Source organism: Haliotis cracherodii, unplaced genomic scaffold (assembly GCF_022045235.1).
Source record: "Haliotis cracherodii isolate W230 unplaced genomic scaffold, xgHalCrac1.p SCAF_4, whole genome shotgun sequence".
Classification (NCBI taxonomy): Eukaryota; Metazoa; Mollusca; class Gastropoda; order Lepetellida; family Haliotidae; genus Haliotis; species Haliotis cracherodii.
In genome coordinates this window covers 51133661-51160026 of record NW_027266297.1, presented here as the reverse complement: position 1 = coordinate 51160026, position 26366 = coordinate 51133661, and the positions used below count along the sequence as shown (strand labels likewise).

At 40.9% G+C, this 26366-nt stretch overlaps 1 protein-coding gene across 2 annotated transcripts in view; it reads right to left on the bottom strand.

Annotated features, from left to right (window-relative positions):
• The window catches only part of LOC139479012 (serine-rich adhesin for platelets-like), a 134725-nt gene that overhangs the window by 71259 nt on the left and 37100 nt on the right, over positions 1-26366 (bottom strand). For both annotated transcript variants that reach the window (XM_071261742.1, XM_071261743.1), the window contains exon 3: positions 5946-6098. In XM_071261742.1, coding sequence (XP_071117843.1) covers positions 5946-6098 — 153 coding nt within the window. The remainder of the gene's footprint in view (positions 1-5945; positions 6099-26366) is intronic.

The following is a 26366-nucleotide window of genomic DNA, read 5'->3' as shown; positions in this document are numbered from 1 at the left end:
AAGATTTGAAGGTGGGAAATGCTTACCATTCAAAATGGAAATCTGATATAATTATTTTTACATTTTCTCAAAAATTAGAGTCGGCGGGTCCGATGTCCGAAAAATATAAAACGCCTGGATGCATACATACACTGGAACAGTTTGGGGTCACACTACACAACCGACATTCTCAGGGCTGGAAATTGACACCAATGAAATGCAGATCAGAATCCCAGAGTCCAAGATCACAGGGGTGGCAGCGGAAATCCAAGACATCCTTACAGTCAACAGGTAACATAAAGGTCACAAAAAGGTCCCTTCAGTCCCTCATAGGCAAGCTTAACTTTATGTGAACCGTTATACCAATGGCATGGGCATTCAGTCATAGTCTAAGCAACCATTTCACTACATCAGGATTACCAACTTGGTCAAGGAAGACATACAAATGTGGTTAACATTTCTGACCGGTTATAATGGGGTTTTAGGGTTTCAGGATCAACTGTGGGTAGACAGTGATTTCTTCATCTGTTTACAGATACAGTGGGTGGGGCTGGCTTTGGGGTCTACATGCAGGGCAAATGGTTTAGCGGCAGATGGCCAAACCATAGGGTTATGGATGGAACTACAATGGATGGATGGAACTGGAGCTGTTCCCCATCACACTGGCCATCCAGCTTTGGGACAAGCATATGGCAAACCAAAAGGTCCTCTTCTACTGTGACAACCAACAGAGAAATCGATTTCACTATATCCAAGCTGCACCAGTGAAGGTAAAACATTGCTAGTGCAGGTAACTTATATTGCCACGCTGCACCCAGTGCCGGTAACACTTTCCACCACAAGTGCACAGCAGCAGTTATGATTGATAAAAGCAGAAAACTGAATTCTTTTAGAACTGGCTGCAAATCTTTTCGAATCCAGAAAATAAAAGTTCATGAAATTAGTGAAACACACAGGTGGTTTGAATGAAGTGAACTTGCAGAACTAATTCTTCAAAATTACCACTAGAACAGTCACTCATGAGGTTACAATCACAACAGACACTTTGAAACTTCTTTTTGAGGTTGTTCATTGTTTATCATGATTTGGTAAAGCCATATGCAGATTTACCCAAAAAAGAATACTGGAGCAAGGTAAAAAAAATATAAAAAATTCTTTTTGAGTTTATTAAATTTTAAAAATACCTGAAAAACAGTATTTCAATATATGATGAACTGGTGCAGCCAATATTTAAGTGGTGAAACCTGATTAATTTACTTGGTTGCACCTGGTGCAGGTGGTAAAACAGAATGAAATTGTACCCTGGGGGTATTCTCAGGACGACGACCCCTCAAATTTTTCCACGTGTGGTGTTGTTTTAGGAGGGGATTAACTCCTTGGTTAGTGTCAAAAACTGAAATATGTACACGAAAACTGAAATGTGTTCACTGAATTGGTGAACTCTGATTTTGATAATCTAGTGAGTACCATTTACTCAACTGATTGACTCAACAGTTACTCTGTTATAAATCTCTGAAACATGGTATAACCTATATCTAAACTCAAATAGCCAAATCAAAAAAGTACTCAGCAAACCACTAACCAAACCAAAAATTCTCCATCCATCAAAAAAAATCGACAGAGTAATCACTAAACTCCAAACAGGACACACCAACCTAAATAACAACCTAAAAAAAATAAAAAAACACACTACAGGTAACTGCCCACACTGCAAACAACTAGAAACCCCAGAACACGCACTCATCAACTGCACACATTACCTAACACATCGAACCGCATTACAAACCACCCTCAATTTAAACAAGGCTCTCACTCTAGAAGCAATACTAAATCCACAAAATAAACTAGAAAACTTCAAGGCCTTAGGCGTATTCTTAATCAAAACGGAACTAATAAAAGGCATCTAAAAACACTATAATCTACCAAATCAAAATACGCATCAGTAAATCTCCAAAGTAAGTAAGTAAGTAAGTCTGTCATCATTCTCGATATGGCAAACGCGCAGTTACAATACAAATTCTTCTAACTGCACGTGGCAGTAGATACCTTTGTACTGGTGGCTACACCTACCGAGTTGGAAAAAGGAAGAGGAATGACTGGATCTCTTGGAAGTGCACCAACAAAGACTGTCGTTCCACAGTATCGACAGTCAGTGACATCATGACGAAAGAGTCAAGTCCTCATAACCATGAACCAGTGAATCAGGACTTTAAGGTACGGCCTCATAAGAATATCAATATTGATACTGTAGGTGAAAAAGACTAAATTACTGTATGAGATATATGTATTTATGCAAATGTAATTACGTATAATACGTATTAAAATATTGCATTTCTTATGGCAATAACCACCTGGAGGGATGGAATGGACGCTTAAAGAAAGTCATCGGCAAAGCCAATCCCAACATCTTTGAGCTGATAAGATTTCTAGGAGCTGAACAGCAGAAGACACCCTTATTGTGTTTCTTTCGTTCATTTCAAATCCATTTCCACGTTTTTACTTGCTCGAGTTGTTAAAATAACACTCGCTCCCCATTGTTTAACTAGATTGGCAGATTAAAATATACACAGGACGACGACCTCACTTTTTGCTAGTTTGTTTTCATACGACACAGGGGGTCGTCGTCCTGAGAATGAACCGTACCCTGGACCAAGCTGTGGTCGCAATAATCAAAACATAGTCTATCAAAGCCTCCAGAGTGATGAGCTTACTCCGTCACCTAATCATGCAGTGCCTCCGGTAAAATATTCTGTTTAAGGCAAAGTATGTCTGTTCCACTGCTAACACTATTGCCGATGCTCTCTCGAGGTTTCAGCTTAAACGCTTCCAGGCTGCAGCAACATAAATGGACCAGAACCCCACTCCTATCCCATGCAACATATGGCTGATCTGAGGCTAGAAGCTAGTAGACTGCTACAACAATCTCTGTCTGCGAACACATGGTCCACTTACCAAACATGCATCAATGCCTTACACCAGTTCAGGTCCACACATCAGCTAAAAAAGGTGTGGCCAGTCCCGCTAGATCAGGTTGTAAACTTCATTGCTTGTCTGTCAGTCACTCACCACTCCCCTAACACAGTCAAGACCTACATTGCAGTGCTGTCTTCACAGCAAACATTCCGCAGGCTCACCAGTTGCACAAACCATTTCCTGGTGGGCAAGCTATTAACAGGCTTACACAAATTGGCTGGCCGACCAGACAGCAAAAAACCCATCACGGCAGATCTGCTACGGGTAGTAACCAACAATCTGTCACGTCGGCATATTAAACCAGACTGTTCAAGGCAGTCTACTGCACAGCCTTCTTGGGTTTCTTTTGGGTAAGTTAGCTGGTCCAAACTGGACCCTCCAAACCAGGTTGCTCCATCCACAATCTAAGTTTCTCTGGCAACCCCCAATAGCTGTCAATCCATCTCCCACACTCAAAGACTGATCAGTACAATACAAGGGCAACAGTTACAATGTCACTCATACCAGGTAATCTGCTGTGTCCTGTAGTTGCTGCCAAACACTAACTTGAGGCATGACCCGCTGGCCCACAACATGCCAATTCCAGGCACTCCTTAAACAGGCTTTAGCACACAGCAATATAAATACTGCTTGCTATTCTTCTCACTCTCACTCACTCCACATCACCTGCCATGAACAGGGTGCCCGAACACCTCATACAGCAATATGGCAGGTGGAGGTCTGATTGTTTCAATGCTTACATACACTTACCAACAAATTTAATGCTACACAATTAATTAAATTATAAATTGTATTTACTACACTTCTTATCACTTACAGTTGGACGGTGGGCTCCAGCTACATGACCACGGCATGGAAGCACTTGCTTCTGAGGGCACCAGTCCAGACCAACAGAGGATGCTATGGCTGGCATGAGGTGGACAGAGATGGACACCATTTTAGATGCACAGGTCAAGGTGACATCACGCAACACCAGAGCCCTCATCATTTACCTGAGCTCCCATGACCTGTGCAGCCAACATGGTGGCCTCAATCCTCCGGATACGACTCCAAATTCCCAACATCATGTCCACAATGCTGCCCAGACGCTAATGGCATGGATCGGGGGGATGTGGAAGCATATTAACTGTAGGCATGACAACTGTGTGAAAGAGCTTGGCGGAACAATAGTGCCACATCCCCAGATTCTGGCATCAGACAGGACATGGTACGCCTGGGAAAAACCTCCACCTCAGTGAAACAGACAATTTATTGCGTGCCCTGGCAATTGTGTTACACTAATTGGAGGATGGTATCCCCAAAGGTCAGTCTTTCTTTCTCATCTATGCTAGCTGGGCAAGAATGCTATCTCTGCGTATCACGTGGCCTTGGGTGTTGGGTAGGACTTTGGTGTGTTTTGTGGCATGGTTCATGTGGGCTACCCTGCTAGTAACAAATTAACTTGCTTCCAAATTAATACTCGCTTTTAAGGCTAAATGCTTTTCAGCAGGAACCTTTCCGGGGTTACCTTCCCCACTTTTCAGCCGTGGAATCGTGAAATATGTTACATCCGCCAACCAATTGCCATGTATATTGGACCAGTGGTAGTAGTTGTCATGTCAGCGGTAGCCACCACAATGGTTTTACAAATTGGGCCAGGCAGTGGTAGTTACTTGGGCCGGCAATGGTAGTTGCCAGCTATGCTATCTGGGGAGGGGTAGCGGTAGCTGCTTTTGGCAGCATGGTAGTTGCCAAGCAACAATAGCATTTCTTTTAATTAAAATATGCTACCAGGTCTGGGCAGCAGTAGCTGCCCTAGGCCAGCAGTGGTAGCTGCTAATCACCATTAGCAATGCTGGTTGCCATGTCAACGGTAGCTTTTTCGTGTACTCTACTAGCAGATTAGTAGCCCATTAGCACTTGCACACCCTCGGCCATATAATCTACTCTCATCTTGTGTTGTTGTTATAAGCACAGGCATACAGTTTGGTAGGCCTCAACATTGGCAGATGATGAGATCAATTATGCCAAATGAAGTATAGCACTCTACCTCACCTACATATGTAGTTGAACAGGGGGCGGTTGGGTAGCCTTGTGGTTAAAGCGTTCGCTCGTCACGCCGAAGACCCGGGTTCGAATCCCAACATGGGTACAATGTGTGAAGCCCATTTCTGGTGTCCCCCGCCGTGATATTGCTAAAATATTGCTAAAAGTGGCGTAAAACCAAACTCACTCACTCACTCACTAGTTGAACAGTTTAAAATGGCAACTAAAACAGCCACTTAACACAAATGGATGTGTGATGGCCATAAATATGTATTTCAATGCGTCTGACGTGGTGGCAATAATGATAATTGGATTCAAACCATTTAAAGCTGAGTGCGGCGTTATACAACAAACAAACATTTAAGAAAACTGGGTCATGATCAATGGTGGCTGTCAGTGTTTTCTGACCAGATGATGTTTCCAGTTCAAAGAAATGCAAACAGATCAAAATAATCATATGTTTGAAAGGACCGGTATGTCAATGGTTCTGGCTGTTTTTAAATCATACATGAGAGAATTTCTGACTGTGATGTGTCACCTTTTGTTCATGCACGATTCAATTCTATGATTCATGAGTGTCAGTGAAGCTGACAACCAAAGCACTGCGCAGAATAAACTGGTAGTACCATACCCGTACTTGTGGGTTTCAATGTCTGAGACCTGCATCACTTCAGGCTTTCCTCCCACATAAAGCTGACACATTGTGATATAAGTTGAATACTGTCCAAAGCAGTGTTGAACCAAACTCACTCACACACTGATTGGCCGCCACTGACAATGAGAAATTATACTGCATAGTTTCTACTTAGATTGTGTCAAATGTACAGGTTTTCTGCATCATGACAAGCCTTGCATTAGTCCAGTGGTTTGTTAGGATGTTTATATTTTCCAATATGGCTACTGAAATAGACTTAACATCATGCAAGATAAACAAATTGAGAACTACATAGAAATGTTTGTCAAGTTACCTGGAATCAAAGAGTCTTCTTGGGCTGAGAGGAACACCATCCACAGATACACTGCTTGGCTCTGAAAAAAGGTCGGAGTTAATCGTCTCGTATCTCTGTAGGAGATGAAAGCGACGTTCCACCATAACTCTATCCCTTCCATAACCAGGATGTCTGCAATTTATGCATTCCATAAATCATTCAATCAATGTAACACACAGAATCAGCTATTCACTCAATTGGCTTGGATCAAATATAAGAAAAACAAAGTCATGGACTAACAAGCTGTCAATTAATACAGAATCCATGTGCAGTAAACTACAGTAAAAACAAACTCAAAGGTACCTCCAATTTTAGTTTGTCTGTAGTTCGCTATAAGCATTTCAACTGTCAGACATCTTGGATCAAGTCACGTGACCACAATGTAACTTGATAAATAAGAAAAATGTGCACTGTTTATGTACTAGGTGTGTTCTTCACATTAATTACATAAAGTATGTAATATGTGTAAATATATGTCATAAACATAATATTGATACAGTTTCACTGACATACAGACACAAGAGTCACTTGCTGTCAGCTTTTCACATTGGTTGAAAGATGGATCTGGTTGTCATCAATATTTTCAAACTGTTTTGATGATACACCAGGGCAACACTAGCCTGATCATTGTTTTACTGTTAACTAAGACAAAATTGTTATGGATGAGCAACTTCTTTATTACAATTGGGAGACGTTTCGGTGTAGATTCTAACACCATTATCAAGCAAATGATGTACAAACTACTTACTTACTTACTTATATTGGAGATTTTACGTGCGCTTTCCGACTGCAGCGTATTTCGCACAGGGGCCCGGCCAATCCATTTAATGTGTATCCGAAAAGGGGGAAAAGTTGTTTGGCAATCCAGTAGGGGTGTTTTAGTGGTTGCTTATATAGAATTTTGGAAATTTTGAAATTTTGAAAAAATGCCAAGAGGGTTTGGGGGACGAACTAAGGGGACCTGAGTATGGAAGTTTGTTAGTTTGATTATGTGGTCTGGTTTTGGTAGTTTATTTGGGTTTTAAAGGCGATTTATTAGTCCTGTTTTGATTAAGTATACGCCTAAGGCTTTGAATTTTTCTATTTTATTTTGTGGGTTTAGGATTGCTTCTAGAGTAAGAGCCTTATTTAGATTTAGGGTGGTTTGAAGTGTAGTTCGGTGTGTTAGGTAGTGGGTGCAGTGTATGAGTTCGTGTTCTGGGGTTTCTTGTTGTTTGCAATGTGGGCAGGTTCCTGTTGCGTGTTTTCTTATTATTTTGAGGTGGTTATTTAGGTTGGTGTGTCCTGTTTGGAGTTTAGTAATTACTCTGTCGATTTTTTTGGACGGATGTAGAATTTTTGGTTTGGTTAGGGGTTATTTGAGAACCTTTTTGATTTGGCTATTTGAGTTTTGATAAAGGTTATGCCATTTTTTGGTGATTTTTTGTTTGTTAACACTTTTAATTTCTGATTTGGAGATGGGTAGGTTTAAGCTTATTTCTGGGATTTTAAGGGATAGTTTAGCTGCTTTATCGGCGTTTTCATTGCCGTATATTCCTACATGGGCGGGAATCCAAATGAATACTATTTGTTTGCCTGCATTAGTTAAATCGTTTGAACATTTTAGTATCTGATTTATTAGTTCAGGGCGGTTTTTGGTGTTTTTATTTTGGAGGGCTTGTAGTCCACTGAGCGAGTCGGTAAGTATTGGTTTTTTGTTGTTTTTTAGATTGTTGATTATGAAGGGCTGAGGCCATGCCCATTAGTTCGGCCGTGAATATTGATTGATTGTTTGGGAGTCGGTAGGATTGTGTGGCTTTAGTTGGTTGTGTGATGTGGACTCCTAAACCTGTGTGTTTGGAGATTGGATCTGAGGATCCGTCTGTGTAAATGTGACACCAATTTGGCCAATTTTCATGTATGTATGCTAGTGTGGTGGTTTTGGCTATGTTTGGGTCGGTTTGTTTATTTATTGTGCTAGCTAGTGTTATGTCTGTTTTGGGTGTTTTAAGTTTTGGGGTGAAGATATTTGATTTTTTACAGTTTTGTTTAAGATTGTTTATTTGGTGTTCATTTAAGTAAATGGTTATTCTTTGGGATATTGGAGTAAGTAGAGGGTGTTTTCGAGCTAGGGTTTGGTTTTTGGGGCTTATATTTTTGTTTATTAGGCTTTGAATTAGGGGGTTGGATTGAGACGCGGACCAGAAATTTAGGGTTAATTGTTCCCTACGTATGTTAAGTGTTTGATGCTACCAGACTTCATAACTACCAAGTTATAACAGATAGAAATGGTTGGTCATTGGATTTACTTCTCAGCTTCCAGAACGCCATCAGACAACGCTGACAGTGACGTGTGCATATATGCGTACAGTAAGGGAGGTAACTCTCAAGCCATCAATACGTAACATCTCTCCTTTTAAGGGTAACCTTTAAAGTCTTGAAACATTAATTCAATACTAATGGTAAAACAAGTCTTTGTTCTTAACAGCTTAGTTGCTGAAAACAGAAAGCATATTTGAAACACTTCCCAAACTTTCAACACAATAACAGTTATGAATTGATTCCGTCCTTAGTAAGGCACACAGTTGATAACATCAAAACTAAACAGTTCTTCGTACTTTCAAAATGGCTTACAGTCAATAACACAATTTTACTGCAAAACAGCTTTACTTTAAAGTTCTTAATTTGTAAGATAACCTCTGAATCTAGACGGTTGTTTGATCACACGACCACGAGAAGTTCTCTTCTCAGTTGTCTCACTTGACTGTCTAGTTGTCTGTGTAGGAATCTGAACTCTCTCTGTAGTTTTGCTTGATGTTTGGTCTACAGGCTTGTCATTACAGTTCCTCATAGGAGTTTCAGCGGGAGTTCTTTCCACACACAGATCTGGTTCTAACCGGTTCCTTTCAGCCATATCTGTATCCACAAGCATGAGCTTCATGAGACTTTCTCAAATGTCGTCTGTTTCTGTGCAAGTTACTGCCATCTTCTGTACGCACTTCATACGACCTCACATCCACCTGTTGTTCTATAACAGCTTTCTTCCACTGTTTGTCGAACTTAGTAGGCTTGACTCTTACCACATCTCCCTCCTTCAGAGCAGGAAGTTCGTTGGTGCCTCTATTGAAGTACTAAGCTTGTTTAGATTGTTTACAAGCTATCTTGTCTGACACACCATCAACGGTCTTTGGTTGTAAAAGTGTACTTGCTGTTGGGAGTTTGGTCTTTGTTCTCCTGCTAAAGAGTCGCTGTACCGGAGAAAATCCTATTCCCTCTGTCGGAACATTTCGCCAGTCCAGGAGAGCTAAGTAAGGATCAGTTTGGGCATGTAGTGACTTTGTCATCAGCTTCTTAGCAATCTTCACCGCGCTTTCAACTTTCCCGTTGGATTGTGGGTAACGAGGTGACGACGTAACATGCTCAAATTCATAGTTGTCTGAGAACTTACGAAAAGCCTCAGAGTTGAACGGTGGACCGTTATCGGAGATAATCTGATTTGGAATCCCATGTCTAGCTAGATGTGACTTGAGCTTCTTGTTGATTTCAGGAGCTTTCTTGCTGTGGAGTCTGTCAACTTCAAAGAAGTCGGAATAATAGTCCACAGTAATCAAAAAGTCTTTCTGATCAAACTCAAACAAATCGCATCCCAGTTTCTCCCAGGGACGAGTAGGAATTTGATGACTGATCAAAGGCTCCCTGCTTTGGTCTTGTTGTAGGGTGTTGCAGGTTTCACACTTGCTTACAAGATCTATTATCTCCTGTCCCATGTTCAGCCAGTAGACAAGTTCTTTTGCTCGTCGTATACACCCTTGCACACCGATGTGGCTTGAGTGAATTCTCTCCATGATGTTGCCACGAATACTTGCAGGTACAACAACACGCTCGCCCTTGAATACTACGCCATTCTGCATAGAGAGTTCGTCCCGAAAGGTAAAGTACTCATGTACTGAGTGTGGTACATCTTCCTTTGACGGTGGCTAGCCTTGCTGTATGAGCTGCATCAGCTTGCTCATACAAGTATCTTTACTTGTGGCTTGTTTCAGTTCAGTTAGTCTCTGTTGAGATATGGATAAATGCTCGACCATTTGAATTGTCTCAATGTCAATAGCTGTTGGGCTCCTCATGTCTATCAACACTTGGCCTTCGTCAGTGATCAATTGTCTGTCATGTGGTAAGTACGCACGACTTAATGTGTCAGCCATGAACATCAGGCTTTCTTTCTTGTACACCACTGTAAAGTCGTACTTCTGCAACCGTAGCATCATGCGTTGCAGCCTTTTAGGTGCGCTCAGGAGGCTCTTTCTCAAGATGGACTCTAAAGGTTTGTGGTCTGTCTCTATGGTCACCTTGCGTCCATACACATACTGGTCAAAACGTTCCAGTCCAAAGACTATTGCAAGCATTTCCTTTTTCTATCTGAGCGTAATGTTGCTCTGTGCTTGTCATTGATCTGGATGCATATGCCACTGGTTGTCCATCTTGCATAAGACATGCTCCGAGGCCACTTTGTGAAGCATCACATTGGAGATATGTGACAGCTTCATTATCAAAATATTTCAGAACAGGAGGTTCTGACAGAATGTGCTTAATCTTCTCCAAGCACTGTCCATGTACAGTGTTGTCCCATCGAAAGTTCACTCCACCTTTCAGCAGATCTCTCAGTGGAGCGGTGATTTCAGAGAGATTGGGTACAAACTTTTGCACATAGTTGACCATCCCCAAAATGCGTTGCACACCTTGTTTGTCAGTAGGTGAAGGCATTTTCTTGATAGCCTCAACCTTGGTCTCATCAATTTGGAGTCCATCAGCAGTGAGTACATGACCCAGGTAGGGCACTTTTGGCAGTTTCAACTTCAGTTTAGACTCATTCAGTTTGATGTCCTTTGCTTGACAACAATTAAAAAGGGCGATCAATTTCTTGTCGTGATCGACCTCAGCATCCTGACCAGTTTCTCCCACGCCGTAAACTAAGATATCGTCATGAATCATCCAGTCCAGATATGGCATCATTCAGTCGTCGTTGGAACTCTTCAGGAGCTGGTGAGAGTCCAAATGGCATACAGAGCCAACTGTACTTTCCCCAGGGAGTTTCAAACGTTGTCAGGTAACTGCTCTGTTCATCCAACTGAACATGCCAGAACCCATTTTTGCCATCCACCAAAGAGAAACATTTGGCCTTGGCCAACTTAGGCAACACATCATCTATAGTCATTATCTGATAATGGTTTCTCTTAAGTGCCTTGTTTAACGGTTTCGGGTCGATACAGATCCTGATTTTGTTTGTCCTCGGTTTCTGCACCACCACCAAAGCTGACACCCAGTCTGTTGGTATGTCAACAGGTGTAATAATCTTCTGCTCCGTCAGTCTTTCCAGTTCAGATTTCAGCTGAGATTGTACAGCAACAGGAATCTTGCGACATGATAACTGTACTGGGGTTACAGTATTGTCAACCTCCAAGTGTAGAAAGCCTTCCAGAGTTCCCTCACCATCAAACAAATCCTGATAATTTTGTTTGATATCAGTCATTTCGAGTTTCCCAGGCTCAAGTGAAGAGTCAGCAGTTAGATTCACCTCGGGTGATTCCATCAACAGAATATTGTCAAAGTTCACAGTGATCAGTTGCATCTGTTGGACAGCTCGTGCCCCTAATATTGGTTTGCAACCCTTCTCAGACACAATTAGAAACTCAACACTGTACCTGCGGCCATTCTTGGGGTTTTGTAGTGACACACGTATCTTCCCAAGAGGTTTTGTCTCAGCACCGTTGTACATGTGCAGTTTGGAAATCAGATTAGTGTCCAATTTACTGAAGTTGTCATCCCTGAACACTTGAGTATACACAGAAGAAGGCAGAATGTTAACAGTTGACCCACAGTCAAGTTGAAATTCAACTTCCTCTCTATTCACAACCAATGTTGCAAATATCTTTTTGGGGTAATTCTGATTGACCAAGTTCATTTCATCAACTTGTACAGAATTGACACAGTCAGAAGTTACAGACATTACAAACTCTTCAGACTCACTATCTTCAGTATCACTATCCACCATGTGAACCCTGTCTTTGCTCTTTCCAGGACACAAAGCAGCAAAGTGATTTCTCTTTTTGCATTTTGCACAAGTCTTACCCCATGCCGGACATTCTTTCTTTTGAAACTCATGCCTCTTTCCACAGAACTTACATTTGAGCAGTTCAGATGTTTTGATCTGTTGCTTAGCATTAGGTTTCTGTGACTTGTTGGGTTTCCTTTGACTTACAAACTAAACATCTTCAGCTTGCGATAGTGATTTCCGACGTCTCGTCGCACTTTCATGCGACCTACAAATATCTATGCAGTCCTTTAAAGACAGTTTTGATGCTTGTAACAATCTCTTTCTTGTTGCATTATCGCGGATGCCCATTACCATCCTGTAATAGTTGCAACTCTTTGCAAGATTTCTTAATACTGCAACATAAGAATCAATGGATTCGGATTGTTCCTGGTCCCTTCTGTTGAAATTGTATCTTTCCCAAGTTTCATTTGTTTCCCCTATACAATAATGTTCAAGTTTTTCCAGGATTTTGTCAACCTTCTGTCTATCTGCTTCATTTTCAAATTCTAATCCATCTACAATGTCTAAGACATCTGGACCAATACATGTCAATAGGGTAGCCGATCGACATTCCTTACTATCAGTCCTAGTGCGAGAAGCAAGCTCATAATTTTCCCACATTCGTTTGAATTTCTTGAAATTTCTAGACAGATCACCTTTCAGATCTAATCTAGTAGGCAGTGGAATGTTAACTGGTATGTGAACAACTTGGGGTGCAGCCTGATTACCTTCTGCCATGATCAGTCAAAAACAGTAATCAAGCAATATGGCGTAATGGCTTTCCGTAGATTCAATTACACACAGAATAGTATTCAGTCAGTTCAGATAGAAAACACTGTTGTTCTCATAGATCATATCACAAACAGTTTAGATTACTGGTTGAAATCCCTTACAATCAGAGTATATATCAAATTTCACAACGAAATATGACACAGTTCAGTAGATTTACCACGCCGTATTGGTATCACGAAAATAGGTGACATGCATCAGAAACGCACGCGGTCAGTCAGACAGGGAACAGAAACAGTCAGAATAGGGAATTTCAACACAGTTCAACGTTATGATAGCAATCTAAGTTTTACTTCTGACCCCATGTTAAGTGTTTGATGCTACTAGACTTCATCACTACCAAGTTATGACAAATAGAAGTGGTTGGTCATTGGATTTACTTCTCAGCTTCTAGAACGCCATCAGACGATGCTCACAGTGACGTAATGCATATGTACGTACAGTAAGGGAGGTAACTCTCAAGCCATCAATACGTAACAGTTCTGGGCTCATTGCTGCCATTAGCATTTTATGGATGTGGTGCTGCTGGAGGTGAGCATTGACAATTAGTGCACATTGAGCACGAGTGTTGTCATCCTGAAAGAGGAAACGTCGACCCACATACACTGCAAACGTGACAACAAAGGGTGTCAGTGTAATGTCCTAATAGTACTGTCCAGTGACCCTTCCTTGCACAATATGGAGTGGGGTTTGCTCAGTCCTATCTATCCTAAGGTCTCATGTTGACATTGGCTTGATGTTCCATTTGATGTCGCCAGACACGACCACCCAATCAAGGTAATGCAAAGTGAATCGGGAAAACATGACACCTGACCAAATGACGATTACCCAAGTTTCGGTGTTGTGTACATCATTGACGTCAGTTGATTTGTCATTTGAGCTTGACTTCGTGGAGCCTGGTTTGGAATCGATTGATCCTTTACTCTTGACGTTGACCTCTCACTGTTGAGAGTCAACATTTGGGTTTGTTGGCACTTGTTCCATGTTTGCTAATTACAGACTGTGAAACAAGCAAAAATACCATTGCATACTGATTTCTGCCAGTTTCAAGCATGCCCATAACCCGTAGATAAACCACACTTTGCAGGCGCCGCAACACAAGTTCATACACAATCATTGAACAAAATCCAGTAAATCCCAACTGACTGATCAGCAGAATCACTAAGACTGACATATAATGGTTCACAGAGATTAATCAACCATCCTTGAAAGTGTCAAAATCAGGAATGACACCCTAAAAAAGTTGTGTCGTTACTGCATAAGGCACATGCAAATTATAGGATGAGTTTTTGGGTTAGGTTTTACAGACATAAATATTCCTGCATAGGATGTCGGTCACCAACACTTATCTTTTTTCTAATACTTGGCATTAACATTTATATTTCAGGAACTTCCCTGACCTTTTTCAAGAGTATATATGAAGGTGACTGAACCGACTGCATATCAGGTATCATAGTATCTTCAAGGGCACTCTGGACGTATCAACAAGCACATCTACAGTGATGACCTCTGCTCTGGGCCCCTGTCCCACTCCAAGAAGAAGGCTGCTGACGAAGTGTCACAGATATATCTCCTCTCTCAGATTCATCATGTCCTCATGCATGCAATCACATCACCAGTTTATGACTTCACTGCCTTCCTATATCCAAACTGTCTGATGCATCAGAATGACAATCAAGTCATAGATACATTATGCTCTCCTTCCAGTCCATGCCTCACCCACTCAAACATCCTCGGATGCGATTTCACTACAGAAGGCAAATTGAATTGTTCATTTTTTATGCTATCACCATGTAAGGCTTTGAAAATCATATTGCAATGTGTTCAAAATGTTGTATTTTTTGTCATGGTGTACATGTGCTTTACTTATGACTGGAAGTATTTGACAGACACAATATTGACAATTCCCTCTTCCCCTAGAGCCTGAAATTAGTCCAGGGTTAACCCTTGTCAAATATATTGTTTACATATTATTCAGTTCAAATTCAATTGAGAAATTAATCAAATACATAGTCACATATCTACCCAATATTAGTTATTTGAACTTGCTTACATCGGGTGTTTTAGATAAACACTTGATCTGTGTATTAGCTAAGTTCCGCACTCTTTCGCATAGTTTGAAAATACAAAAACTGCGTTATAGTAAAAATAAAGCGAAAACAAATGTTGACCAGCTGATGCTATACTGTGACCATTGTGATGAATTAGTTGTTGAGGATGAGTACCATTTTGTACTAGTCTGTTCATACTATAAGCAAAGTAGAAATACATTTATTCCACAATATTACCATAAACATCCTTCTCGTCAAAAATTAAATGAACTAATGTCCTCTACAACACATTCAACAATCAAAGGTCTTGCTTTGTACCTAAAGAAAATTTGAAAAACACAAGAAACAAACAAACATAATTATGTATTATGTCTTACGTCACATATCATGGAAACATTGTAAGTCAACTTTGTGAGATCCACAAATAAATTAGAAGGAAATGTATTGTACTCTGGGCCATGAGGCCTATAATACTGACATAAAGAATCTAATCTTAATCAGCAATATTTGTTTTTAAAATAATTACACATGAAATGAAGTGTAAAAAGCCTATCTTAAGTAGTGTAGATTCTACAACAGTAATGAAACCTAAAACCTAAATTCATTCCTCGTTCACATGGACCAAAGTGAGTTGACGAACTGGAAAAACAGGTCATCAATGTGGCAGGATGTATATATTTGGGATTATTTTAAAAGTAGTTTAGTATAAACTTATCCAAAACATAGGTATTTTAGGATTAGTGTATTTATTAAATAAATTAGTTTACTTAGTCCACTAACTCACACCTCAGTAACATAATCTAACATGTGGTGATTGATTCTTCGTGCTAAGGCTACTGCGGTCTCAGCCTAGCCTATTGTTCTCTGTCGGTCAGCTTGGCCTGGGAAAGGACCATTCAGTTTGGGGTGAGTTAAATATATTTATTATCATTGTACTTAGGTTTCTAGTATATATAATGTATTTTAGTACACTCATATTAAGTCATTTATGTTCCTTAAGAACAGTATATCATGTATATGTTATAAACATGAATTATCAGTATATTCATGTTAGTGCAATATATATTTAAATATTGTAAGATGTTACCACTGAGGTATATGCATAATGAGTGTACTAGATTTAAGCATGTATTGGTACTATTTTATCATGAAAGTGTAAAATACCAAAACAGTATATTTGTTGATTTTATCAATACATATGAAATGCCAACAAATGTTGATTTGTATACTGCTAGATGAGTTTCACATGCCATGTATACAATGTATGTGATGTTTACCATACCAGTAAGATTCATGTAGTAATATATCATTTATCAGCTTACGTAAGATACTGCATGACCAGTTTTGATGACATCTGGTGGTTTGGCCTCCGTCCCTTAGACGAGGTGAGGGTTACTTCCCTTAGTTACACATATATTTATGTCAACATGTCATGGCATAATTGTCTATACTATTGTAATGTTATATTGCTTAATATAGTATTATTTAATTGCTTTGTAGTGTATTCAGTGATATCATCCTCACTGAGGAGATATCCTCCATAACATGCTTTACCGAACTAAATGTAAAGTAAGTGTTCACATTATATCTTATTGATTGGTATATCAAACACATGTAATGGATGTATAATGGCAGTATTCTTTTAATGATCTATTGGTTATGATGTTTGCCTACATTTTGTAAATATTGTGTTTTAGGGTTTCTTCATCATCATCATCATAACCACTGATTACCCATGTGGACCATCATTGGAATAAATCCGGTTATAAAAACAGCATGCTTTTGTGTCTCTCCATTACTCTGCATAAGCCTCTGTGACAAATGGCATCCCTGGTGGGATTTTTCCAGCTGACAAGATGGACACATCAGATAGCCTGACCCCACAGACATCAGAGTTGTGACGTCATTGAGCCTGCCCACATTCATAATGGCTTCCGTGTATGCTTTATATTTATTTATGTTTTAATTCATAAGTGAAAGTGACACTTTATTTCTGTGATATAGACGCTGGTGATATACTGAGTACTGTGATATTGACACTCTTCTGTGATATCAAGACTTATATATTGAAGTACCTGTGACTGTGTTTGTGATGTGTGTTACTGACTCATCGTGGCGCCTGGACACAAGAAGAAGATTTACGTGATATCTGACAATTTTGTGAAATAGTTTATTTGTACAATTACTCTGTGATTATACATTATTAAACGGTAGCTACCTGTGATAAATAAACATGTGATAATTGTGATTATACATTTACTTGCTGTGAAATATACTTGTCTACATATGTGATATTTAGACTTAGTGTTATATCCTGTGACTGTTGCGCATACTGTGATATCACCATTTGATAACAAACTTAGTACGTACATATTTCATTGTGGCCACTTAGCATTTTATATCTTGCGTGTTGTAGTTTTATATGTGACCGGTCTTAGAAATGTTTACATAGGTATCACATTTTTTTGTACTGAGGTATTACGGTATTAGGTCTTTGCACAGCACCCTTGTCTTAACCTATTACTGTCTGCTTTGCTGTCAACTTTAGTTCTTTGCTTTCAGTCAGTTCAGTTACTAACCACGTGATTATTACTTGTATCACTTGTTGTTGACTGACAATGAAATAAAGTTTATACCAACAATATCCAAATAAAGGTTAGATTTATATCATGTCTTAGTGCTTTACTTATATCACAAAACCAAACTTAGGCTTATTTATTTAATAAGTTTGCATATACCGGGGAAACTTTAGTTACGTAAGCCCACATTGGTAAGGACGTCCTGCGCGCTGCTACAGCATTGCTATTAACTTTCTTTTTGTTTTGATTGCAGCCATGTAAGTGTGAATCAATTTATTTGCTTTCATGTTGAATACTGTTTTGCGCGGCCTGCAGCGTTTGTGCTTCGCTTTACCTGCTTAGTACACTGAGTCCTCTTTATTGTTTATACTTTTGTTTTCCCCTATTTTTTTCAGCTTAATCACAGCTTACACTCATTTCTCTTTGTTTGGTAGTGTGCCCCACTCACCTGTTGAGGGGACACATCATATATTGCTCACTTTGTTATTTCCAGGTTGCAGGTACCTTCTTCATTTCGGTATTCAGTTTATTACATTGCAGTCTATGTATTATCAGCATGGCTGATATATCCGAGGAGGAGTTTGAGACAGTCATGGCTTCTCTTCAGAAGCTGGGAGTTGACCCAGATGTAAGATCTGGTGTTGAACTCAAACAGTGGATGGAGAGCCATTTGACTGTCCCAACTCACGTGAAGACAGAAGAAGTACCATATGCCTCGTCCAGACATAGCCCCACAGAACCACTGCAGAGTTTAAAGAGCCTAAGTGTCAGACAGACAACTAGGGAGTCCTCTTTTTCAGGTGATCCTGCAGCCAAGGGTGAAGCTTCTTTTGATATATGGCAGTATGAGGTTGAGCGTTTGTTACAAGATGAGACTCAGAGGTAGGAGAGAGCCTCCTAGCCCAGTTCTACAGTGCAAGACAGGGTCCTTCTGAAGATGTGACTACATGGGGATGTAGACTGGAAGACCTCTTGTATGATGTCAAGAGTCAAGGTTTCTTGAAGGACATGGATGCTGACCAGATGCTCCGTAATGTGTTCTGGATGGGTCTACGTCAAGAACTGAAGGACATTAGCGGCCACAAGTTCGATACCATCACAGACTTTGACCGTCTCAGGGTGGAGATCCGTCGAATAGAGTATAGATGAGAAGTGAGGATGAAGGAGTTCAAAACTCAACCCCAGAAGACCTCGTCAGCAGCTCCAGCGAAGCAAGCCATTGCTACACCTACAGCCGAGAACTCCGAGATATCAGAGCTGAAGGGGATTCTTTTCAAGCTTTCAGCTAAAGTGGATAACTTGGAGCACCGACTTCCTCCAGCACCACCAAGGATATCAGGAGCCATGCAAGGCCTGGACTTTGCACCTGAAGGGGAAGTGGAACAGTTACCTCATAGACCACAGCGTAGGGAGGAGCGTTACTGTGGACAACCTGGACACCTCCAGATTGGTTATTTGATCAGGACAGACCACAGACGAGGGTATTTAAACCAGAGAGGACCTATGTCTAGGGGCAGACGTTAGGTTCATATAGACAGAGCCCCACTGAAGTTCGTCCTCAGCTACCTCCTGGACTCATTGGATCAGCAAGCGAAACATCAGTTACCATCAATGGAATATCATGCAAGGCTCTGCTTGATACTGGATCCACTGTGTCTACTGTTTCTGAGTCATTCCACAAGGAACACCTTTCAGGAACAGAGATCAAGCCCCTGAAGGACTTTATTCATATAGAGTGCGCTGATGGTAAATCCCTTCTGTATAGTGGTTATATTGTTGTAGAAGTAGGTACTTGTGGAATGGAGGCATTGAAGGAACCAAGCATGTGTTTGTGTTTAGTTGTACCTGATAGTGCCTATAATTCTACTGTACCAGTCTTGTTAGGAACAAATTTCCTTTATCCGCTTATGGAAGACTGCAAGACAAGGAGTGGGACCAACTTCCTTCAGACAGCTGAGCTACATACTTCCTGGTATTTAGCTTTTAGGAGTATTTTGCTTCAGGAAAAGGCTCTAAAGAAGAACTTTGGAAAGCTGAGTGTTGTGAAGTGTAATGAGCGTACCAAGATCATTGTCCCTCCTAACACTACAACCACCATCCGAGGCTACATTGACAAGGAACTCCCCTATAGAGATACCTGTGTGATGATACAACAAACAACAAATGCTGCTGTGCCACCTGGATTGGAGATAGCCCCTGCTATTTTCAGATTCAACTACAAAAATAAGTACATCCCGGTCCAGGTATCTAACTTGTCATCTCAAACTGTAGTCATTCCCCTGAGAGCTTTGGTGTGTGAGATTCAACCAGTTCGGATTGAGGAGGTATCAACAATTGACCTTGAGAAGATGGTGAAGGAGGACATGGAACATCCTTTGGACAAGGTGGATATATCTCCAACAATAACTGAAGATCAACAGAAGTTATGTGAGGATCTGTTAAAGAGATACAGTGATGTCTTCTCTACTGGGGATATGGACATTGGTCATTCTACAATTGTACAGCACAGGATCGAGCCAACAGATGAGGTACCATTCAAACAGAGACATAGGAGGATACCACCAGCCATGTTTCCTGAGGTCAAGGATCATCTCAAGCAACTGTTAGCTTGTGGAATTATTCGACGCTCACACAGCCCTTGGGCTTCTAACATCGTGCTTGCTCGCAAAAAAGACAATTCCCTGAGGATGTGCGTGGACTTCAGATTTCTTAATAATCGGACCGTTAAAGACAGTTACGCTCTATCCCGGATCGATGAGATTTTTGATAAGTTAGCAGGGAGCAAATTCTACTCTGTCATGGACATGAAGTCAGGATATCCCCAGATTGATGTTGCTGAGGAGCGCAAGGCCAGAACAGCTTTCACGGTTGGACCACTTGGGTTCTATGAATATAATAGACTCCCATTTGGACTTGTGAACGCACCTGCTACTTACCAGAGACAAATGGAGGACATGCTTGGAGATCTGCACCTCGAACTTTGTATGATCTACTTGGATGATCTCATTGTCTTCTCCAACACCTTTGAGGACCACTTAGTCAGACTAGAGAAGATCCTACAGAGACTACGGGAGAGTGGAATCAAGCTGAACCCCAAGAAATGCGAATTCTTCAAGGGGAGGGTGAAGTTTGTTGGTCACATTGTTTCAGCTGAGGGGATCCAGACAGATCCTGCTAAAACTGAAAAGATTGTGAACTGGCCTACTCCACGCAACCCTGAAGAAGTTCGCTGGTTTCTTGGCTTTGCTGGCTATTACCGGAAATTTGTGAAGAGCTTTTCCAACATAGCCCGACCACTTAGTGATCTCTTACCTCCAACAGTGAAGAAGAAAGGACCGAAAGGAAAGAAGCCGGTAGCAAGATTACCTTGGCATTGGGAAGCTAGTCAGCAAACTGCATTCCAGAAGCTGAAGGATGCCCTTACATCACCTCCAATCCTTGGGTATCCATATTATTGCAAGTCCTTTGAGCTACACACTGATGCAAGTTCTTTTGGATTAGGAGCAATGTTTTACCAGGAGCAAGAAGGAACAAAGCGAGTGATAGCTTATGCCAGCCGAGGACTCAACAAGGCAGAGAAGAATTATCCAGCGCATAAGTTAGAGTTCCTAGCACTGAAATGGGCAGTAACAGAGAAGTTCTATGACTACCTGTACGGACACAACTTTACTGTCTACACCGACAACAATCCTCTTACTTATGTCCTAACATCTGCAAAGCTGGACGCCACTGGACATCGCTGGTTAGCCTCCCTAGCTTCCTTTGACTTCAACATCAAGTATAAGCCAGGCAAAGGGAACACAGATGCTGATGCCTTATCCAGACTGCCAAAGACTGAAGACAGAGACATTGCAACAGATGAAGTACAAGCCATTTGTGGAAGTTCGCAACCAAGAAACTACGTGGAGAGTCTGTTTCAGTGCAGAAGTTATTGATGAAGATGAAAATGGCAGTGAACTATCAAGTCTATCTACACGAGATTGGCACAAGGCTCAGTGCAGAGATCCTGAACTAGGTCCTATTATTGCAAATCTTCAGAACAGGAGGAGACCAGATGTCCCAGTAAATCTTCGCCGGGAGATAGACCACTTACAACTACACCATGGAGTGCTTTATAGGAGTACAAACATCAATGGCAAGGAGAAGAGGCAACTTGTGCTACTAGTTGCGTTTAGGAACAAGGCTCTAAGAGGACTACATGATGATGTTGGCCACCTTGGACGGGAACGTACCTTATCCCTGTGTAGAGATCGATTTTACTGGCCAGGGATGTCACGTGATGTCGATCTACTGGAGATGGTCTGCATCGACTTCTTGACCTTGGAAACATCAAAAGGTGGATACCAGAACATCTTGGTACTTACAGACCATTTCACTCGTTATGCACAAGCATTCCCTACAAGGAACATGCCCGTACAACCGCAGAAGTCCTTTTTAACAGTGTCTTCGTACACTACGGTTTTCCTCAAAGGATACATTCTGATCAAGGTGCCAACTTTGAGAGTTGACTAGTGAAGTAACTGTGTCAAGTGGCTGGAATCAACAAATCGAGGACAACACCGTATCACCCCCAAGGAAACGGCATGTGCGAGTGATGTAATCGTACTCTGATTGATATGTTAGGAACATTGGAGCCAACGAAGAGGACAGACTGGAAATCCCATGTAGCAAGCCTCGTCCATGCCTATAACAGCACTCAACATGACTCCACAGGACAGAGCCCTTTCTTTTTGATGTTTGGTAGACAGCCTAGACTGCCAGTTGATCTTGCCTTTGGGATAGACAGGCCAGAAGAAAGGAAATCTCTCACTGATTATGTGCACTGTCTAAGGAAGAGACTTTCGGACTCCTATCAGACAGCAGCCACAGCAGCAGAGAAGGCAAGACAACGGCAGAAGAAGAACTATGATCTCAAGATCAGGGGTGCTACAGTACATCAAGGAGACAGAGTTCTAGTCAAGGTTGTTGCTTTTGATGGTAAGCATAAGATTGCTGACAGATGAGAAGAGGACACTTACATTGTGGAAAGTCAACCGAATCCTGAGATACCCGTCTATGTCGTCCAGAAGGAGAATGGTGATTGGAAGAAGAGGACCTTACACCGAAATCTCTTGTTGCCCATCGGCTCCTTGTTACCACCATCTCAACAACGACCAATACCAGCACCAAGGAAGAGAAGGCAGGAACAGGAAGAAAAGAAGGACCAGACAGTTGTCAGCACAGAAGAGCCAAACTCAACTGATTGCGACAGTGTCGATGGTGAAGTAGATGTAACTCTACTAGTGACAGAAGTTCCACCTGCTGAGTCAGTCCCGAAGACTTCAGTCATCGCTGTTGAAGGGAACAGTGCTAAGGTTGCTGAAGATGACTCCACTGAAACAGTCTTGGATCAGGACCACTCTACAGCGAGTTTACCTGATGCTGCGATTCAGGGGAGGGAGGAGGATGTGTCACAGACAGGTGAGACAGAGCCTCAGGTGCAACCTGTGGACGAAGAGGAGACATTACCAAAGGAAGGAGATGTTCCAACAGAGGTAGAAATTCACTCTGAAGAAAGCCTGCCAACCAATGAGGAGACAGCACCTTCTCCTACGACGCCACCAAGACGATCTGGAAGAGAAAGGTGTCAACCAGTTTGGATCACCAGTGGTGAGTATGCTATGGCACAAACAGTGGTACCACCAGCAGATTGGGAGAGAAGAGCCAACTACCTGAGATCGCTAGCAGAAAATGGAACATTGAAGGACCTCCCCGCCGATGCCTACAGAGCCATACTCTAACACTGGTCACAAATTCTTAGAATTCTACACCTCTTATTATGAATTTGTATATAGCCTGATATCTGTATTTGTGTTTGTTTCAGGAAATACCGGGACGCCATTTCACAATAGGGGGGAGTATGTGGCAGGATGTATATATTTGGGATTATTTTGAAATAAACTTATCCAAAACATAGGTATTTTAGGATTAGTGTATTTATTATATGAATTAGTTTACTTAGTCCACTAACTCACACCTCAGTAACATAATCTAACATGTGGTGATTGATTCTTCGTGCTAAGGCTACTGCGGTCTCAGCCTAGCCTATTGTTCTCTGTCGGTCAGCTTGGCCTGGCTTTGTATTTCTCGCGTCACATGACCACCTTGGTCATGTACTTCACACCTCTACTATGTGCACCATTTCTAGTCACAACTCTGACTGGGAAAGGACCATTCAGTTTTGGGTGAGTTAAATATATTTATTATCATTGTACTTAGGTTTCTAGTATATATAATGTATTTTAGTACACTCATATTAAGTCATTTATGTTCCTTAAGAACAGTATATCATGTATATGTTATAAACATGAATTATCAGTATATTCATGTTAGTGCAATATATATTTAAATATTGTAAGATGTTACCACTGAGGTATATGCATAATGAGTGTACTAGATTTAAGCATGTATTGGTACTATTTTATCATGAAAGTGTAAAATACCAAAACAGTATATTTGTTGATTTTATCAATACATATGAAATGCCTACAAATGTTGATTTGTATACTGCTAGATGAGTTTCACATGCCATGTATACAATGTATGTGATGTTTACCATACCAGTAAGATTCATGTAGTAATATATCATTTATCAGCTTACGTAAGATACTGCATGACCAGTTTTGATGACATCTGGTGGTTTGGCCTCCGTCCCTTAGACGAGGTGAGGGTTACTTCCCTTAGTTACACATATATTTATGTCAACATGTCATGGCATAATTGTCTATACTATTGTAATGTTATATTGCTTAATATAGTATTATTTAATTGCTTTGTAGTGTATTCAGTGATATCATCCTTACTGAGGAGATATCCTCCATAACATGCTTTACCGAACTAAATGTAAAGTAAGTGTTCACATTATATCTTATTGATTGGCATATCAAACACATGTAATGGATGTATAACGGCAGTATTCTTTTAATGATCTATTGGTTATGATGTTTGCCTACATTTTGTAAATATTGTGTTTTAGGGTTTCTTCATCATCATCATCATAACCACTGATTACCCATGTGGACCATCATTGGAATAAATCCGGTTGTGAAAACAGCATGCTTTTGTGTCTCTCCATTACCCTGCATAAGCCTCTGTGACATCAATATGTTATAGATTAGAATACTTCAGTATACAATGTAGTATACATACTGTAAAATGTCAAATATGAGATATATCATAATCAATGCATGTACTAAAATTATTTAAATAAAAGTGTTTTTATATCTGTTAAAGAGACAGTATCTAAGGAAACAATATCTGAAGGTCCGAGAAAAACATCAGAGATGTAGAATGTACTGTGAAAGCAAGTCCACAGTTAATCTTTGACACTTTAATTGACAGAAAATATCATATATGAAAAAACAACCACCTGCAAAAAACAGAAGCAGACCTATCACCACTATTTCCTCAAGGCTCCTAAATTCTTGAAATACAAACAGATATGATATGATATGTTTTCCACGTTTTCCACGTCGTGCTATGAATCGTCGTAGTGACATGAGGTAGGCATCTTTATCCATCTGGTGAAGCAAGTCAAAAGGCACTGCTCGAGTAGTCATGCATTTGTAAATGATTCCCCATCTCCTTCAGAACGTCGACTGACCTTAACTTGCATAGGCCCAATCTATTCCAGTAGAAAAGAAAGGAGGTTTGGTTATGGCGGCAAGTCTTCCATCTTAGGAACTGATGGTTTTGCACACCGCTTCTGCCAGACACCGTCAAAGCACCACAAAGTTCAAGTCGAGGGATTGATTGTTGACGTTTGAGCGCTACCCTCGAGTGTGACTGAATGAAACTCCATTCTCCATGCTCAGTGATTGTTCTGAGGTAGGCTACACTGCAACATAATCTTTCTGAAGCATCACAGAACTCATGAATATTTCTGGATGCAGTCATGGTGTCAATGTTCAGTGGAGTATAACATCTGGGTAATCTGCCCTCAGCTATGTTGATCAACTCATTCTCCCAGGCTGTCCACTGATCACGCAGTGTGCCTGCCTCCAGGGTGCACTCAAACCTCTTTCTCTTTTACTCGTGCAGTGAATGGAGCAACATTCATGAACTAAAAACTAAATTTACACATAACTCAAGTCCTCACATCATATGCACTCAGGAAACCCTGAGAAGCCTTAGAAGCAAATGGTATCCAAAAAACAAATCAAAACCAAAAAGTAAACATTATAAACATTTACCACTGGGTAGCCATACACATAAAACTTGAGGATACCCTCAAACAGATAGGCCACAAATCCACCATCTTCTTCAGGGATTTTAATGCCCACAACTCCTCCTGAGGACAAGAAATTACAAGATTGACCAACAAGCCAAACTCATCGCTGACTGGATTGATCAAAGCAACCTAATACTCTTAAACAACAACCCAACAACTAGATATGATAAGATAAACGATATTGACCTAACAATCGACCTAACAGGTATCGACCTAACAATCAATGCGCTTTGTGGGGAGTGCTTGAGGACCCATTAGGTAGCAACCACTTTCCCATCCCAACCCCAAGAACACAAATTTTATTACAACCAGGCCAAATGGGACAAATTTCAAGAGTTGTGCATCCAGATAAACCCATAGGACCTTGAAAATATAGACCCCTAAAGTCTACTGCCAAAACTTAACAGATTGTATAAGTAATATAGCAAGACCCTTTAAAACGATGATGAAGAAGGATTACACCCAGAGCATGTAGAATATGATGAAGTTGATCAATTCTGTGTCCAGAGTGACAGCCAACAGCCCCACGTTGGGCGCCAAATTTGTAGCCGGGGTGGTGTTTATAATCCGGCTCGGACCGTTGGGAAACAAAGACACAGGCAGATGATGATAATATGTTTATTACAATGGGGGTGGCTGCTG